At 40.9% G+C, this 16,996-nt stretch overlaps 1 protein-coding gene and 1 long non-coding RNA gene across 3 annotated transcripts; one reads left to right on the top strand and one right to left on the bottom strand.

Annotated features, from left to right (window-relative positions):
• Nucleotides 1–475: 475 nt before the first annotated feature.
• Nucleotides 476–3,547, top strand: LOC122648519 (ribulose bisphosphate carboxylase/oxygenase activase, chloroplastic-like). 2 transcript variants are annotated; one of them, XM_043841728.1, is made up of 8 exons: nucleotides 476–595; nucleotides 1,141–1,457; nucleotides 1,541–1,643; nucleotides 1,731–1,816; nucleotides 1,903–2,375; nucleotides 2,706–2,987; nucleotides 3,239–3,385; nucleotides 3,462–3,547. In XM_043841728.1, exons 1-7 carry the CDS (start codon nucleotides 554–556, stop codon nucleotides 3,352–3,354), a joined length of 1,419 nt encoding a protein of 472 aa, XP_043697663.1. In that variant the 5' UTR covers nucleotides 476–553; the 3' UTR covers nucleotides 3,355–3,385; nucleotides 3,462–3,547. The 2 variants fall into 2 exon arrangements, with proteins under 2 accessions (XP_043697663.1, XP_043697664.1); XM_043841729.1 differs by lacking the exon at nucleotides 476–595 and having other exon boundaries at nucleotides 1,174–1,466; nucleotides 1,545–1,643.
• On the bottom strand, nucleotides 2,831–8,625 carry LOC122648520. The gene is made up of 3 exons (XR_006331093.1): nucleotides 8,612–8,625; nucleotides 8,015–8,043; nucleotides 2,831–3,060 (listed from the first exon to the last, which is right to left on the bottom strand). It is a non-coding gene; the product is annotated as an uncharacterized LOC122648520 (long non-coding RNA).
• Nucleotides 8,626–16,996: the final 8,371 nt, after the last annotated feature.

Here is a 16,996-nt window from a genome sequence, read left to right as displayed (position 1 = left end):
GAATACACTGCCCAGGTGGGGTCCATCTCCCTCTATTAGAGGAATTTAGGGAAATGGAGCGGATAGGAAATGAAGGTGCAGATAAAAATACGCTTGGATTCTGAATAATTTTTTTTGGGGTAAGAGAATCTGAATAAAATTTAGGTTTTATTTTTGTTTTCTAATACTAATTAAGAAAAATAGTTTCATTTTCTTTTAAAGAGGAAGCTAAATTTTAGTGGAGAAGAGAACAGCTTAAACCTTGACCACGGAAGGCTTTTTGTAGCGAGATGCCCCCATTTTGTAATTTTATCCCTAACCAATAGCTTACCTATAAGGACGCCACGTGTCAGAGCAGCTAATCTCCATTGTGTGGCCGTTGGAATTCGTAAGGCAAACCACCGGATTCCCCAGTTCATCTGCACACTCAAACTCACTGTTATAAGCCTTTCATACTCTTTACCTTCTCTGCTCAAGAAGAGTCTATCACGAGAGAGAGAGAGAGAGAGAGAGAGAGAGACCACTGAGCCTTTCAGTTCGCTCCACCTTCGATCACACCCAGTCGGATCCCACAATGGCTACCGCTGTCTCCATCGGAGTTGTTAACAGAGCACCGGTACTGTATTCTTCCCGCCCTTTTCACCCTTTGTAGTTTGTACCAATCCTTCCTTCTTTCTTTCGCTTCAATTTCACATGGCAGGAGGGAACAGTTCCATGATCTCTTCTTAATTGCTGGGTTTCTTTCATTTTTTTTTGTCCAAAATACATTCAAAATTATAATGACCATTCATGGGTATATCTGTTTTCAATTACTTTTTGTCCGAATTCAACCTCTTTTTGGATTCAGTATGAGTTCTTCCGAATTTTTTGCCCCTTAATTTGGCTTTTTCGAGTTCTGTTGGATTTAGAGATTTGAGAGACGATCTGTAATTTCGTTTGAATTTCATCTCATTATTATTTTTTTTCACGGGTATTTCTATTTTCCATTCGTGATCGCCGAAATTCTCGACGCCTTTGGCTTCATTTATGGGTTTCTCATTTTTTATTTCTAAATTTTCTTTTCCGGTTTCAGTTTTATTTCGGGAACATATAAACTCTGTGATTCTGTTTGAATTTCTTGGTTACTCTGGGTATAAAGAGTTGGGTTTGTCTTGGATGCAGTTGAGCTTGCACAGCTCTGGTGCTGGAGCTTCAGTCCCGAGCTCGGCCTTCTTGGGCAGCAGCTTGAAGAAGGTGAGTTCCAGTTTCACCCACACGAAGATCTCATCGGGAAGTTTCAAGGTGGTTGCCGAAATCGACGAGGGCAAACAGACTAACAAGGACAAATGGAAGGGGTTGGCCTACGACACCTCAGACGACCAACAAGACATCACCAGAGGGAAGGGAATGGTGGACTCTCTCTTCCAAGCTCCCACGGGAAGTGGAACCCACTACGCTGTCTTGAGTTCATACGAGTACCTCAGCACTGGTCTTCGCACGTAAGCAATTTCCTCCCATGTACGCCACTCTGTTTTGTTAATGTCTTTGCAATCGCTGCATAACTTTCCTGTTGCATTCTCAGATACTTGGACAACAACATGGATGGCTTCTACATCGCTCCTTCTTTCATGGACAAGCTTGTCGTTCACATCACCAAGAACTTCATGTCCTTGCCCAACATCAAGGTTGGTATCTTTCATTCAATTATGTCAAAAATAGGTGTCTTTTTTTGGGGAATCAAATTGTCGGATTCTTACATCTTCTGGGTACAGGTTCCTCTCATCCTGGGTATCTGGGGAGGCAAAGGTCAGGGGAAATCTTTCCAGTGTGAACTCGTCTTTGCCAAGATGGGAATCAGGTGAGTTCATCTTCAATAATTCCTCAGCAATTTGATTGGATTATATATCGTTGATTAGATGATCGATGACATGTCGTGGTGTGCAGTCCAATTATGATGAGCGCCGGAGAATTGGAAAGTGGGAACGCCGGAGAACCAGCAAAGTTGATCAGGCAGAGATACCGTGAGGCAGCAGACATAATCAGGAAGGGAAAGATGTGCTGCCTCTTCATCAACGATCTTGACGCGGGAGCTGGTAGGATGGGTGGAACCACTCAATACACAGTGAACAACCAGATGGTGAACGCCACTCTAATGAACATCGCTGACAACCCAACAAGCGTGCAGCTCCCAGGGATGTACAACAAGGAGGAGAACCCCCGTGTCCCCATCATCGTCACTGGTAACGACTTCTCCACACTCTATGCCCCTCTCATCCGTGATGGGCGTATGGAGAAGTTCTACTGGGCTCCCACCAGAGACGATCGCATCGGTGTCTGCACTGGTATCTTCAAGAGCGACAATGTTCCCCAAGAAGATGTCATCAAGATCGTCGACACCTTCCCTGGCCAATCAATCGGTATTAATTTACCTTCAAGCTTTATTCAATCTAGTTTGAGAAAAACTCTTCGGGGAAGATCTCAATTTCCATGTATGATGCTCCGGGAGATTATTGGGTTACAACAATTATCCCACATGCGAGTAGCCGATGAGAAGACTTATAAGGATTTGAACACCCTCTCCTTAATAGTTAGTTTTAAGGATGGGTTTATCTATCTAAGTCTGAACAAGTGGACTTATAAGGATTTGGACACCCTCTCTTTAATAGTTAGTTTTTAAGGATGAGTTGATCTATCTAAGTCCCAACAAGTGGTATAATTAATGGTTTTGTTTGTTGCTTTGCTTGCAGACTTCTTTGGGGCTCTGAGGGCGAGAGTGTACGACGATGAGGTGAGGAAGTGGATATCAGGTGTTGGAGTGGACAGCATCGGGAAGAAGTTGGTGAACTCCAAGGAAGGACCTCCAACCTTCGAACAGCCCAAGATGACAGTGGAGAAGCTACTCGAGTATGGTAACATGCTGGTCCAAGAGCAGGAGAATGTCAAGAGAGTGCAGTTAGCCGACAAGTATTTGAGCGAGGCTGCCCTGGGAGAAGCCAACTCGGATGCCATTGACAGAGGAACTTTCTATGGTTAGCACCTTTTCATCCTAGCAGTGGCCGTCATGGATGGGAGGAAAATTGGGTGGGAAAGAACTAATTAGTTCTATGGAATAAACGAATGTGTATAGGAGCTTGTAGTTGGTACTTTTGGTAGTAAAAGAATCAAATTCAAATCAATCAATTCTGGAGCTTCTTCTTCTTCCCAATTCTGTGTTCTTAAACTCTCTGTAGTTTCTTTTTCCTTCTTCTTTCTTTTTTCATTCGCATTGTGGTGTATGCAGGCAAGGCAGCCCAACAAGTGAACGTTCCTGTCCCAGAAGGTTGCACTGACCCAAATGCAGCAAACTTTGATCCCACAGCAAGGAGCGACGATGGGAGCTGCTTGTACCAATTCTAAGGGTCTTCTTGCTTTTGTAAGAAAAATAGGAGTCTTGCCTCAATTGCCTGTGCTCAAGGAAGGATAATAAAATGTTTTTTGTTTCCCTAGGCAAACAGGAAGAAGAGTCGGATAATTTATATATATAAATCAAAATCTCTGTAATCTTAATGGACTTGTTATCCTGTAATTTTGTGTTGTAATGTGTACCTTTTGCTCAGTCTTAAACCAGCGTTTCTTTCCTCTGTACCGTTGCTTGCCTAGGAGACTATGACTTAAGGTTGCAAGCTTAGCCCAGTTGGCCGGAGCTTTCCCTGAGCCTGAACAAGGCCTGAGCTGAGATACACTGCCAGGAGGCAGTTCAGGGTTGGGAATTCTGGCCCTGAGTCAAGGTTGGGAAGGGCCAGGTTGAGGTTTTGGACTGAGCCCGGCCCTTTCTTCTTCGTCTTCTTTCTTTTTCTTCTTCTTCCTGGCCTGGCCAGCTCCTGCATCTCCCTTATCCCTCCCCATGGTCAGGACCAGTCAAGTTCAGCCCGTCCCAACCCTGAGGGCAAATCAGGGTTAGATTTTTCGGACCTTGAGTCAAGGCTGGGTTTGGACCCAACTAAGGAGACTCAGAGTTGGGCTGGGTTTTAAAAAGCCCGACCCAACCCGACCCTATTGCAACCCTAACTTAAGGTCTGCACTTCTGATGGACTTGGTCTCTAAGAAAATGTCTAGTTAAAGGTGTCAATTTAGAATCGAAACCGGCCATTTAAAACCTAACCGAATCAAATCGGTTTGGTTTTGGTTTCCAAAGCTAGAATCTTTTCTAAGTTCGATTCAGTTCAGTTTCGATTTCATGCCTAAAATCGTTAAACCAAATTGAATTACCTATTTTCAAATCGAATAAGGAACTGGATCAAAATATATTATTTATTAGTTTTGTAATCAATTATGGATGATAAATTCTTTTTCCCTTTTAGTGTTTGTGAAAAGTTTGGTGTACTATAATCCTAACAAATAAGGGTTTTTTAGAGGTGAAGATGTAAAAAAGTTGGCCCGAATATCTAAAATAGAATCAAAATCGAATTTGAAACCAAATTAAAACCCACTAAGAATCTGAAAGCAAAATCGAATAAAAGTTGAAATCGAACTGAACCCAATCGATTCGGTTTTGGTTTTGAAATTGTATTCCTATTCTCGGTTTTGTTTCTACATTTTGTTTCTTAAACCTAATCAAAACCGAACCGGATAACCAAAACAAACCAATTGACAACCTTATGTCCAATAGACTCTTGTCCTAATTTTTTAGATAGGAGTTAAAATATGGAGAAAAAATCCTCCTTAATCCGGCAGTGCACTGTAGGGCCTGAGATCTGGAAGATGTGACATCCACCTGTGCCGAGTTCGAGAATAAAAAAAATTTTAATTTTCTTGCATCAAGCGCGCACTGTTGACTGAATCTTCTTCCACACAAGTCGAGTTCTCAGCGCAGCACTGCGGCTGCCAGATGACCTGACTGCAGAGGATTTTAATCCCAAAATATCCCTCTACGGCTCTACCCAGCTGATGAAATAGTAAGGACGGTAAGATCCATAGGTATTACAAACCAGCCAAAATACTACATATCTCAAGCCACGCAAGAGATGTCACGCAAATCCAACGGAATCTTCCTCCGATCACTTTTAAAACCCTTAAAACCTTCCCTCCTCCTTCTGGTCATATCTCTCTGCCACTGTTGCCTCAAAGACATTCTTCACTGGCTGCTACGGTTACGACTTCTTGAAGTTAAAGGCATTCCTTAGCGCAGGAAAACCCCTTCCTCAACTCCCACTCTCTTCTCTCTCCAATTGTCATGAACAAGCTGGATAGGGGTTTTGGTTGCAGGCGTATGAACAGTAAAGACGAACAACACCTGGCCTTCTCCAAGCTTCCGAGAAGGTATGATTCTATCTCTCTTCTTTGTTTATCTGCCTCTCTGGTAAAGGGCTTTTGTTAGGGATTTTAGTTGCAACATCTAAAATTAGATTTTCTCTCTTTCTGTCTATTGTTAGGGTAATGTAGCTCTAAATAGGGGAATCATCCTATTAGAGGCCAAGCAACAGGATCTCAATGGACTGCTGGTTCGAATGGGCAGAATAGGTATACTAGGGCAGAATTAGGGTTAGGAATAGGGATTTGAGCTAGGGTTTTATTTAGTAATGATGTGCAGGTCAAAAGGAAGCTAATGGAATAGGTTTGGAATAGGTTTAAACAGAAAATTAAAAATCTGAAATTCTAGGGTTAGGGTTTTGGGATTTAGAACTAAGGTTGAAATTAGGGTTTTTAATGGGAGTTTAGGGCTACGGTTAGGATCGAATTTTCCAGGTAGGGAGGAAGGGCTCGATCCAAGTATGAGAGGTTTTTTATGGTTGGAAGTACTGATTCTTAAATTTTAGGGTTTTTGGGGTTTAATGGAGTTGGGGGATTTTAGGGTTTGAGAGACAAACAAGGCAGTAGCTTGGGGTTGAGTATAGGTAGTGGTATGAAGGGGCTGTGGTCTGAATCTGATTGAATTCTGATAATGGATGAAGGTTTAATGTAACCTAGATGGTCTAGGGTTTAAAGGAATCGATGGGACAATGAAGGCTTAGGGTTTTGATGGGATTCAAATAAAATTAAAAAGGGTAATGATTGGGAGGGAGGATGAATGAAAAAACAGAAATTAAGCTTCAAACTTACAGCAGGAATCCATCGGTAGTAGCTTGATAATTGAAGGAACCTCCCGATCTTCTCGATGCAAGGAGTTGCAGGAGTCCACCCATCCTATCCACCTTGAAATCCACAAGGATACACTCACAAAGGAGCAGGAACAGCAGCAGCAGCAATCGGCCAGCAGTAACAGCCTTTTTTAAATTCAAATTCAATGTGGGGGAGCCCTCCACGATTTCTTTATTTATAATATTGCTTTATGCCAAGTCCTAATACAAATTAAAGTCTTCTCCTTCACAAAATCGTGGAAGGGAGAGATGTAAATCTAGCTTAACTAATTTAAAACAGTAAATTGACTAAGATACCCCTACTAACTTAAATTAAAAGACTCTAACTTAAAACAACTAATTTAAAAGAAGATTCCCTACTAGCTAATAGGATTTAAGGATCTATTAACCAATAGGAACACTTCACTTAAATTAGACCAATTGAACCAATTGGGTGTAACCAATTCTAAACCGGTTCAATCTAAAAACAGGAAAATAAACTAAGTATGGAAAATAATAGTCCTAATCTATGGTTCCTTAATCAAGCCCTAAGTTCAGGCCTTCTTCTTCTTCTTCCTACTTGGAGCTGCATCAACTCTCCCCGTCTTGAAAGCATTCATCTCCGATGAATGGCTGGAGATCACAGAATGGTCTTCCAAATCAGGATCAAGTTTCTTGAGTTCATCTTCAGCAGATGGTTCTAGTTTGTATGCGGACAACAGCTCTTTGACGGATGAAGAAGGCTGGAACTCCGGCTGGGCAGCAGCCTCTTGAAGGATCACATGAACACCTCTAGGATCATTAACTTCGTCTTCAAGATAAGCAGCCACATCGTCATCATCATCAGGAGGAAGTGCATGGCAATGAATTCCGCCCTGGTCTTCACCTTCACCTTGAACTCCTTCCTTTTCAGCCACGTTGACAGACTTCTTCTTGTGTGGGCAGTCCCTAGCAATATGCCCCTTGTCTTAATAGTAATAACAAGTGAAAGGGTCATTTCGGCCCATAGGAGCTTTGCCCTTATCATCCACACGTGGGGAAACAGCAGGGCGAGAGGTGCTGCTTATAGAGGAACCTTGTTTTGAGGTGCTAGTGTTGATGTAGGCCGGCTTGAAAGTAGAACCCGGCTGTTTACTTGAAGCTAATAGCTCCTCTGCTTTCAAGGCCTTCTCAAAACAATCTCGAACGTCTGCAACGTCAACCACCCCAATTGTCCTGTTGATCTCACTTGACAGACCCAACTTGAACCGGGAAAGCATTTGGATGCCCTCCTCCCTAATGCCAGTGCGAGAAGAAAGAGCATCGAATTTCCTCATGTACTCAGTCACAGTCATGGTTCCTTGGCGGAGGGAGTTGAATTGATCCTGTAGCTGAGACCTGAAGTGCCTTGGTAAGTATTGCTTACTCAGGTCATATTTCATGTCTTCCCAAGTGCGGGGTGCAGTACCATTAAAGTCCATCTCTCTTTCAGTAGTTTTCCACCACTCACGTGCTGGTCCGACAAGTTTAGCACGGACTAACTTCATTTTCCCCTCTTCAGACAGGTCATACCAGTCGAAATAATCTTCTATTGCAGCAAGCCAGTCATAAAACACCTGGGGGTCAGAGTGACCATTGAATTCTTTCAGCTCAAGCTTCACCTTTTGGTTGCCTGTATAGCGCCGATTAGTACCCTGGTTTCCAGTGAAGTAGGACCTCATATACTCCTCAAAAGTAGGCTGGTGACCTCTATTTTTGTCCCGGTCTTCTCTATCTCTGTCTCTGTAGCCTCGGTGGTGATCTCTGTGTTCCCTAGAAGGCTCATGGGCATCTCTAGGTCTGTCCTGACGATCTCTATAATAATTTCTACCATCCCTGTCATCTCGGTCAGTCCTGAATCCATCCCTGTGACCTATGTGTCCATCTCTATAACCCCTGTATTCATCTCTGGGGCTCCCATCTCTGTCAGGTAGCCTCTGTACCACTGAATGGAGTTGATACTTGTCTTCTTCTATGGGTACATTGCTGTCCCCATTAAGTGCAAGTTGTCTATGCTCAATTACTTGCAGCCTTTCAGCAATAGCTCTCTGTTCAGCTCTAAAATCTTCAACCAAAGTCTTCTGGACAGCAGTAAATTTTTGAAACATCTCTAACATTGCTGCCAAAGGATCGAGTGGTTGTGGCAGCACTGGATTGCCATGTTCAGCCATGGCTCTGATACCAAGTTAATGTAGCTCTAAATAGGAGAAGGATCCTATTAGAGGCCAAGCAACAGGATCTCAATGGACTGCTGGTTCGAATGGGCAGAATAGGTAAACTAGGGCAGAATTAGGGATTTGAGCTAGGGTTTTATTTAGTAATGATGTGCAGGTCAAAAGGAAGCTAATGGAATAGGTTTGGAATAGGTTTAAACAGAAAATTAAAATTCTGAAATTCTAGGTTTTGGGTTTTGGGATTTAGAACTTAGGTTGAAATTAGGGTTTTTAATGGGAGTTTAGGGCTAGAGTTAGGATCGAATTTTCCAGGTAGGGAGGGAAGGGCTCGATCCAAGTATGAGAGGTTTTGATGGTTGGAAGTACTGATTCAGGAATTTTAGGGTTTTTGGGGTTTAATGGAGTTGGGGGATTTTAGGGTTTGAGAGACAAATAAGGCAGCAGCTTGGGGTCGAGTATAGGTAGTGGTATGAAGGGGCTGTGGTCTGAATCTGATTGAATTCTGATAATGGATGAAGGTTTAATGTAACCTAGATGATCTAGGGTTTAAAGGAATCGATGGGATAATGGAAGCTTAGGGTTTTGATGGGATTCAAATAAAATTAAAAAGGGGAATGATTGGGAGGGAGGATGAATGGAAAAACAGAAATTAAGCTTCAAACTTACAGTAGGAATCCACCGGCAGTAGCTTGATAATTGAAGGAACCTCCCGATCTTCTCGATGCAAGGAGTCGTAGGAGTCCACTCACCCTATCCACCTTGAAATCCACAAGGATACACTCACAAAGGAGCAGTAACAGCAGCAGTAGCAATCGGCCAGCAGTAACAGTCTTTTTTAAATTCAAATTCAATGTGGGGGAGCCCTCCACGATTTCTTTATTTATAATATGGCTTTATGCCAACTCCTAATACAAATTAAAGTCTTCTCCTTCACAAAATCGTGGAAGGGAGAGATGTAAATCTAACTTAACTAATTTAAAACAGTAAATTGACTAAGATACCCCTACTAACTTAAATTAAAAGACTCTAACTTAAAACAACTAATTTAAAAGAAGATTCCCTACTAGCCAATAGGATTTAAGGACCTATTAACCAATAGGAACACTTCACTTAAATTAGACCAAATGAACCAATTGGGTGCAACCAATTCTAAACCGGTTCAATCTAAAAACAGGAAAATAAACTAAGTATGGAAAATAATAGTCCTAATCTATGGCTCCCTAATCAAGCCCTAAGTTCAGGGCTTCTTCTTCTTCTTCCTACTTGGAGCTGCATCATAGGGCTTTCAATTGGTGTTGATATTCAATCGATTCTGCTCCACATAACCGTTGGTTTTCAGTCTTCGTTATGGTCTCTAAACTGATGTCCTTTGTTGGGAAATGTTGAGTTATTGTACTTTCCACTAGTAGCTCACTTGATTTCGGCATACATTAGGTGTTCAAAAAATGCCTCAAGATCGGGCTTCTTGTTTGAATTGATTGATTTTTTCTATCTATGCACATTTATCTTTTCCCCTATAATTGATTCAATTATGGTGAGGTGAACGGACCTGTCCACCAGACTATCCCAATCCAGTAAATCCTACTAAGGTAATGATTTTAGACATTCAATCTATCGCATTTTCTTGAATGACTGAAAAAGCACAGCAAATAGCTCAGAAATACAACTGTGGATAACTACTTCCAGTTACCTGGTTATATTAGCTTAACTAGAGTGGGGACAGTGGGTTTCTGAACTGGTTGTTGAATATTGTTGCAAGAGACATTCCTGTTGATTTATGATAATTTGCTTCTTATGATGTCAACTAAAAGAATTGCTGTACTGAGCATAGAAAAATGTTTCAAACTTAACAGACATCATAAGATAGCCATTGTGAAAATCCACTTCATCGTGTTTATTAGCTTACTTTTGATATTTGTGGGTGCAATTGCAATTATGCTTCAAATAATTCCTTTGGTTACTAATTATGCGTTTCACATATTACAACTGTCTTGTCATGGGGAGGTTCTTGGTAGCTTCTTAGAAGATGGTCAAAGCCCTAAAGAAATTATTGAAAGGATATCTCTACACTATCCTCGTGATTTGACCCTCTTTGGACTTAATCTTGTTTAGAAACTTGGTTTTGCACAGATGTAAATGACTCACTGTGAGCATGAAGCAATCAGACATTGAACCTTGTACCAGGACTTGGGCTTGTAAAAGATAAGCATGCTCTACCCATTGGTATAAAGAATTTGCCGTCATGCCCATAATCAGTAGGAAACTGGAATCTAACTTTTTATATTCTGAGTAGATCTAGGCATGGACCAGCCAGCATGGGCAACCTGTGGGTGTGAAGAAATTGCTGTTATGCCTCCTCAAATTTAAGGTTCACATGTTGAAATATGGTAATCAAGAAAAAAAAAAGTTGTACTAATTTTTATTTGGTGGTACTCAGAAATCAAGAAATGTCAATTAATATTGAAGGTACCATATTATATGTAACAACACTCCTCCGTACAGATCATAGTTTTCAAGGCGTTCTAGATCCTTCCTAAGCGCTTAGGCAATTATATTGCAGACTTGTAGACCTGTGGATGAGTGGGATCATGAGATGGATTTGGAATTTGGATGGAGCAGAGACTCGGGAGTTGGAACTCTTGTGATGTTAGCTCATGGGAATGGCTGTGCAGTGGAAGGAGAACAATATGTGGGGACCGGAGACTCTGGATAGGCTGATTGAGGACCGAGAGGATTATTATAACAAAATAACACGTCTATAAAAAGGTGATTATATATGGCTTGGCCCCTCTCGGGTATTAGCGGTGGTTGGTGTCTCTGATTCATTACAGCAAAAAGAGGTTTGAAGTAACAGCTCAACCCATTAGCTCGTCTCTCTCTCTCTCTCTCTCTCTCTCTCAGGTTCCATGTAACTCTTCCTCTAATGCACCCACAGTATTTCCATCCAACTTCATTGCACTGTACAGTCTACACTGTGCTCTCCACTCTTCACTCTCACTGTCCAATACTTCACTTTCTTCTTCATTTTCCCTTTTATTTCAGTTCTTCTCATATTTGTTTTAGGATTAATTAGTCACTCTTATATTATAGATAGCATTAAGCTAGGAATTAGTTTCTTACCATTGCTGTTATGGATGCATACTAATATACATCAATAAAGTTACTTCTTTCTTTGAGCTTTTCAGCTTTCTCTTTATCTGCATGTCCAGCTTTCAATTTTCAATGATTTAGTTTATGATATGTTGTTGTATTCCCATACAAGTTTCTATATATTATTGAAGTATGAGATGGGGACCACTAGCAAAGAGAGCCGGCCACAACACTTAAGTCACTTAAGTAATTTAAGAGGTCATGAAGCAGATTTTGAACGAAAAGTTCGTTCCTCCTAATTACAAAAATGTACTATTTCACAAATTGCTCAATTTTCATCAAGACAACAAGGATTTGGATACCTATACGATAGAGTTCCTCAAATTATCTTCGAGGTGTTGACTTCGGGAGACAAACCAGCAATGGGTTCTGAGATATATCAGTGGCCTGAGTACTGAGATTCAATTAGAGTTGGCTAACATGGATTTCAAGTCCATTGATGTGGCTTGGCTTATGCCAAGACCGCTGAAGAGAAGTAAATTTATTTAAAGAATATGCTTAAGACTCCTTCAACTTATAGACCTCCACCATGGATTGAAGAAAAGAAACCTGAATCTCGCAGAGTGGAAGAAAAAAGCCGGAAGTTAATAGTGACAATGATTTGTTGAAGAACATCGTGTGTCGCAATTGTGGCGAGAAGGGTCACTTTTGCAACAAATTTCCCAATAAGTCTCATCCCGTGAATGTAGCAGAGAAGGATGAAGATGATGATACAACTAATTCATACCCTTATCCTTTAGAGGATGATGATCCTGATGATGACGAAGTTGAAGCTCACTCCGCTAGTCTGGTATATGTATACTGCCATCTGTCCTGGTGTAATGGTTTGGTAGGTATGGGTTATATCAAGTTAGTATTAATCCTAGAATTGTGCTGGTTTCTATGAGGCCCTAAATTCACTCTAGTTTGGTATCTCCAACCGGCATATCAATAGCATCTTATAGTTGTATTCTCTTTATGTCTTGAGTCTCTTTATTTTTTATAGGACAATATGTTTATTTTAAGCTTCATTGGTCATCTAGCTTTCTCCAAAATAAGAGATGCTATAAGGGAGCAGGGAGAAATTACTGCTCAGTTGATTAACTACATTAAGAGTGGTAAGAAAAGCCAGAAATTTTTCGTGGTACATCTCCATTTAAATGACACTGCACACATGCTACATCTCCATTTGAATTGTACCACCTTGCTTTCAATCTATCAGCTAGGCTGATAATAGTACAAAAGGCCTCTCATAATTTGTAATTGTGCTCTACCACATCATGGCTACCGTATTTGGTGTTGGATGTACATGTTTGTTGCTCAGTATAGAGTGGTTCATGCCTTTGATTGGTTCTTAACTGAAATTATTGTTAGATTTTAGCTGATATCGGAAATACGGTGAAAAAGTTTTTCTATTTATTTCTTAGTCGAATATAGTTTTATTCTTACTCTTCTTTTTCTGGATTTTCCCACTAACTGTTCTATGTGAACCACCAACATTAACATTGCTTGGTTCTCACCTTCCATTGGGAAGGTCTCCTCGCTGGTGGTGTCATGGGATAGTAAAAAATAGCACCATTTTCTAGTTTTTAATTGTAGGTAATGCCTTGAGTTGAAATCATACATTTTTTTTCACCATGCTTTCTGCAAGAGACTTTATTAATTGATCATACAACTTGGCTGCTCTGTCATTGATGACTGGAGATTATGTAAAAGACAGGCTATCTATTTAATTATATTACTGTGCATGTTTATCAAATCTTGTCATGGCTATTAACCAACTGAAATATCCTCAAACTCTTGCCTTGTCAGGTTGAGCATGAAGATACCGGTGAGAGACAGAAGGCGGTTCAGTGACAAAACTCTGGATGAGCTTCCAGAATTCAGACAGGGGGTTACTTCTTTGACTTCAAAATCTCAATCAACAATTCTTTGTCAGACATGTACCGTTCTCTTCCAAGGCCTTTGCCTTGTGATATTGATCCCAGATGTTTCCGTTTGCAGCATGATGGGCTTGTCTCAAGACATGAAAAGGGCTCAAGTCTTTAACACAAGGGATTTGAGCAACTTAGAGTGACACAGATGCAGATCAAGAATCTATAAGTGCGGGAGACAAATGGAATGATCAGATTTTGATTGGGGGATCTAAAGAACGCTGTTAGTCCTCACTGAAGCACTTTTTGGCAGAAGTGATGGGTGTAGTTGGGTATGTTTATTCATCTGCAGCCGATGAAGATTTCTTCTCTACGTCTTGAGGGTATAGTTTTTGAATGTAGCCTTTATCTTTTTTGGTTTAGTTATTTTAGTCTTGCTTAATGTCTCTGCTTTAGTTAGGGAAAAAGATGCTATTCTATATAGTTTGCCATAAATATTGTGGATCACTTGTTATAAACTTCAGAAATTTCACCTCTTTTGGGTACCAACAATTTATAATACTACAAAGAGTTCGCCGTTTTTATCTTTTGTACTCTTCATTTCTTATAGATGAACAGTTCATGAAACTAATACTCTTAAATTCTGTTGATTCTTCATTGCAATTTTATTTGCAGAATATACTGAAAAAATGTTCTCACCAGTTCCACCTTGGTTGTTAATATGAATGGTTGGAGAGAAGTGGCAGCTGTTCAGTCTGTGGAAAGGTAATGTGTTTCATCTTAATGTCTGGTGATGGCTGTTCATTCTGCTAAATTAATGATCCTTTATTGATTGGTAAGCTTGCTGGTTTTTAGTGTGGGCACATTGTCTATGCACGACCGTATGCAATGTTCAAATCAAACCAGGCTTTGTCAGTATCATGTGAGTGTGTCCAGGTCAATTTGTGCTAAAGGAGAAATTGTGTTTTTGCAGGGCATCGATGCATGAAGAGTGAAAATGATGGAGAACTAGACTTCAATTTCTTTATTTTTCATGTATTAATTCTCAGATTTTCTGTTATTCGTATTAACAACTATTCTAGGAAGAATGTTTTTATGTGGTGCTAACGATTTAATAACTGTCTTTGTAGCTCCAGAATGTTTCGGTTTATACTCCTACCTATCATTTGGATATACCAAGCGAGATGTACGGTCTAACGAGGCTACTACAAAATACTACAAAATATTTATGTGACGAAGTCATGAATTTGACTGTTATTTTATATTTTTTTGGATGAATAGTTTGACTGTTATTTAATTTGTCTTTAGCAAGTGAAACTTGGATGGATATGATTGTTTTTGTTTTCAATAACTTTTCTTATTTCGGAAGTGTGAGTGTTCTAACGTTGTAGTTTTAGTTTATGAATACTTTATCCGAGACCAAATTGGTTGTGTACTTGTGTACAAAAAAGATTCTTTTTCATATCAAAACGTAGATTTTGCGGCGGTAAATTTTTTTTTTTTTTTTTTTTTTTTTTTTCGCAGCGGTAAATTACCGCAGGTAATTGCTAAAGGGTAATACTTTTTTAAAAGCATAGGCAAATATATTCCGTTTCAATATACTTTTTTTTTAATAAAAAATTTAGGGTAATTTACTCCCCCCTCCTCTCGATGATGCCCGAATGACAGACCCCTCCCCTGGGTATTGGGTAATAACTCTTCCTCCCCTGAACTCGGAAGATTCTATCAATCGTACCCATTCTGTCAAAAATGGCTGTTAAGTGATAAAAGACCATATTACCCCCTAAGAGTTAAGTGTTAGAAAAAGACCATATTACCCTATAAGATAAAAAGACGATATTATTGTAGACATTGAATTTTGTCATCCCCCGGTGATGATGACAATAGGACACGGACAGACATCGGCATCTCTCTCAAGAAGGACTCTTGTCCCTACATCTAAACCAAATCACCCTAACATCCTTAAAATGACTTATAAGATCCTTTTACCAAATGCTGAAGGAGATATTGCTCACCCTCCCCCCCACGGCGCCGTGGACTCCTTCCCATGGCGTCGTGGGTTCCTTCCATGGAGCCGTAGGTTCCTTCCCACGGCACCGTGGGGGTGTGTACCGGATTTTCACGGCGCCATGAGGGGGTGTGACATCAGCTTGTTGACGTCACCTACGGCGCCGTAGAAAAGCCCCCCACGGCGCCGTGGAGGACTTATTTGGCCAGGAGAGAGAGGGGACCTCTCCCTATAAATAGGAGAGTCCCCCTACCCCAAAAGACAAGCTTTTCTCGGGTAAGGAGACCCTCCAGGGCTTGTTTTGCCCTCCTTTTCACCCTCTTTTCTTCCGTCTTTCCCTCTTGAGTATGTGAGTGAGTGGATTTCTTCGACTTGGGTAGATCCTTCGGTTACCCATCCAAGCATAGAGCGATTATGCTCTTGGGTATTGTTATCCTGTCAGTGTACGGATGACGAAAAACCCCCTTCACAGTCGTTATTCTGTTTGTACACAAATAACGAAAATTTCTTATATAGTCGTTACTCTACCCGAAGTCTGAGTGACAAAACTCATCTCGTATAGCCTCATTCTGTCTGACAAGAGAGAGACAAGCCGATCGTCCGTCTCCACCTGAGCCGTGGGACATCACATATTTTACCCTCGGTGCGCTTTCATTTATTTCTTGCATTTCTAGACAGGTATCTGTCTCTTTTCCTCTCATTATTTTTGGCATAATGTAGACAATTAAAGTAACTCGTTTTAGTGTACATAGTAAATGATTTTTCTTTCTTTGTCATGATTAGTGCATCATAACTTAGCCTTACATGTTAGTATAAGATATATTATTGAGGGAGAATATTCGAAAACCAGCATCTAGTAGAAAGACCGGTTTATCCGGGCGAGGTGGGTGCCTAACACCTTCCCACCCTCGTAACCTGACTGCTTACCCTGAATCTCTGACCAGACCATAAGGAATCACGTAGCCCTTTCCGCTAACCCCGGATGGGGCTACACCCATTGGGTCCTAGGCCCTAACCCTAGGTGGCGACTCCATTTCTTTATAAAGCATGATCCTTATCCCCATGATGATATATCGGAATGATACGCCGTTATTCATCGAAGCCAATCTTTGTCGCCATAAGACTGAGGAACCCTCGTCCCGAGGACCACGGTACTTACAATTACCCTCTAAAGTTAAGTGTTAAAATATTCTAGGGATCCAAATAGGTTACTTCTTTCTCTTTTTCCTATCGTCTTCAACCCTTGAAAAAGAGAAAATCGAAGATGAGGAGCTGAAACCGCCTGCAACTCAAATCAGTTTGGATATGCAACTCCCACCTTGGCTTGGACCTACAACTTATTTCCCATATCGGCTTGAACCTATAACTCCCATCCCATCTCAGCTTGGACCTGCAACTCCCATCTCGGCTCGGCTTGGACCTGCAACTACCATCTCGGCGATTAGGGTTCTTCTCTCACTCCCATCTATCTTTGATTTTTATTCTTTAGATTAGGGTTATTCAATAAGGGGTGGGATTGGACTAGAATCCACCAAGAGTTATGGTCACTTGTTCCAGCAAAAGAATGTAATGAATCCCCTTGGATTTATAAATCTTATGGTCGCTTGTTCTTGGCCAATCCAGACTTGCCAAGGAGGTTTGAGCTCAATGCTTCTCTTAACATGCAGAATAGAGCAACATTCTACCTACCTGATCCCGTAATCGGTTACACTGACTATCCATTTCTTGATTCTAAGACTC

Source organism: Telopea speciosissima, chromosome 1, assembly GCF_018873765.1.
Source record: "Telopea speciosissima isolate NSW1024214 ecotype Mountain lineage chromosome 1, Tspe_v1, whole genome shotgun sequence".
Lineage (NCBI taxonomy): Eukaryota > Viridiplantae > Streptophyta > Magnoliopsida > Proteales > Proteaceae > Telopea > Telopea speciosissima.
Note: the sequence above shows the minus strand (reverse complement) of the source record. Positions and strands in the feature narration are given on the sequence as shown.

Coding starts and splice junctions, on each gene's coding strand:
- LOC122648519 (XM_043841728.1), top strand. CDS start 554: ATGGCTACCGCTGTCTCCATCGGAGTTGTTAACAGAGCACCG. Junction 1,458..1,540: donor CTCAGCACTGGTCTTCGCAC/GTAAGCAATTTC, acceptor TTGCATTCTCAG/ATACTTGGACAACAACATGG. Junction 1,644..1,730: donor TGTCCTTGCCCAACATCAAG/GTTGGTATCTTT, acceptor TTCTGGGTACAG/GTTCCTCTCATCCTGGGTAT.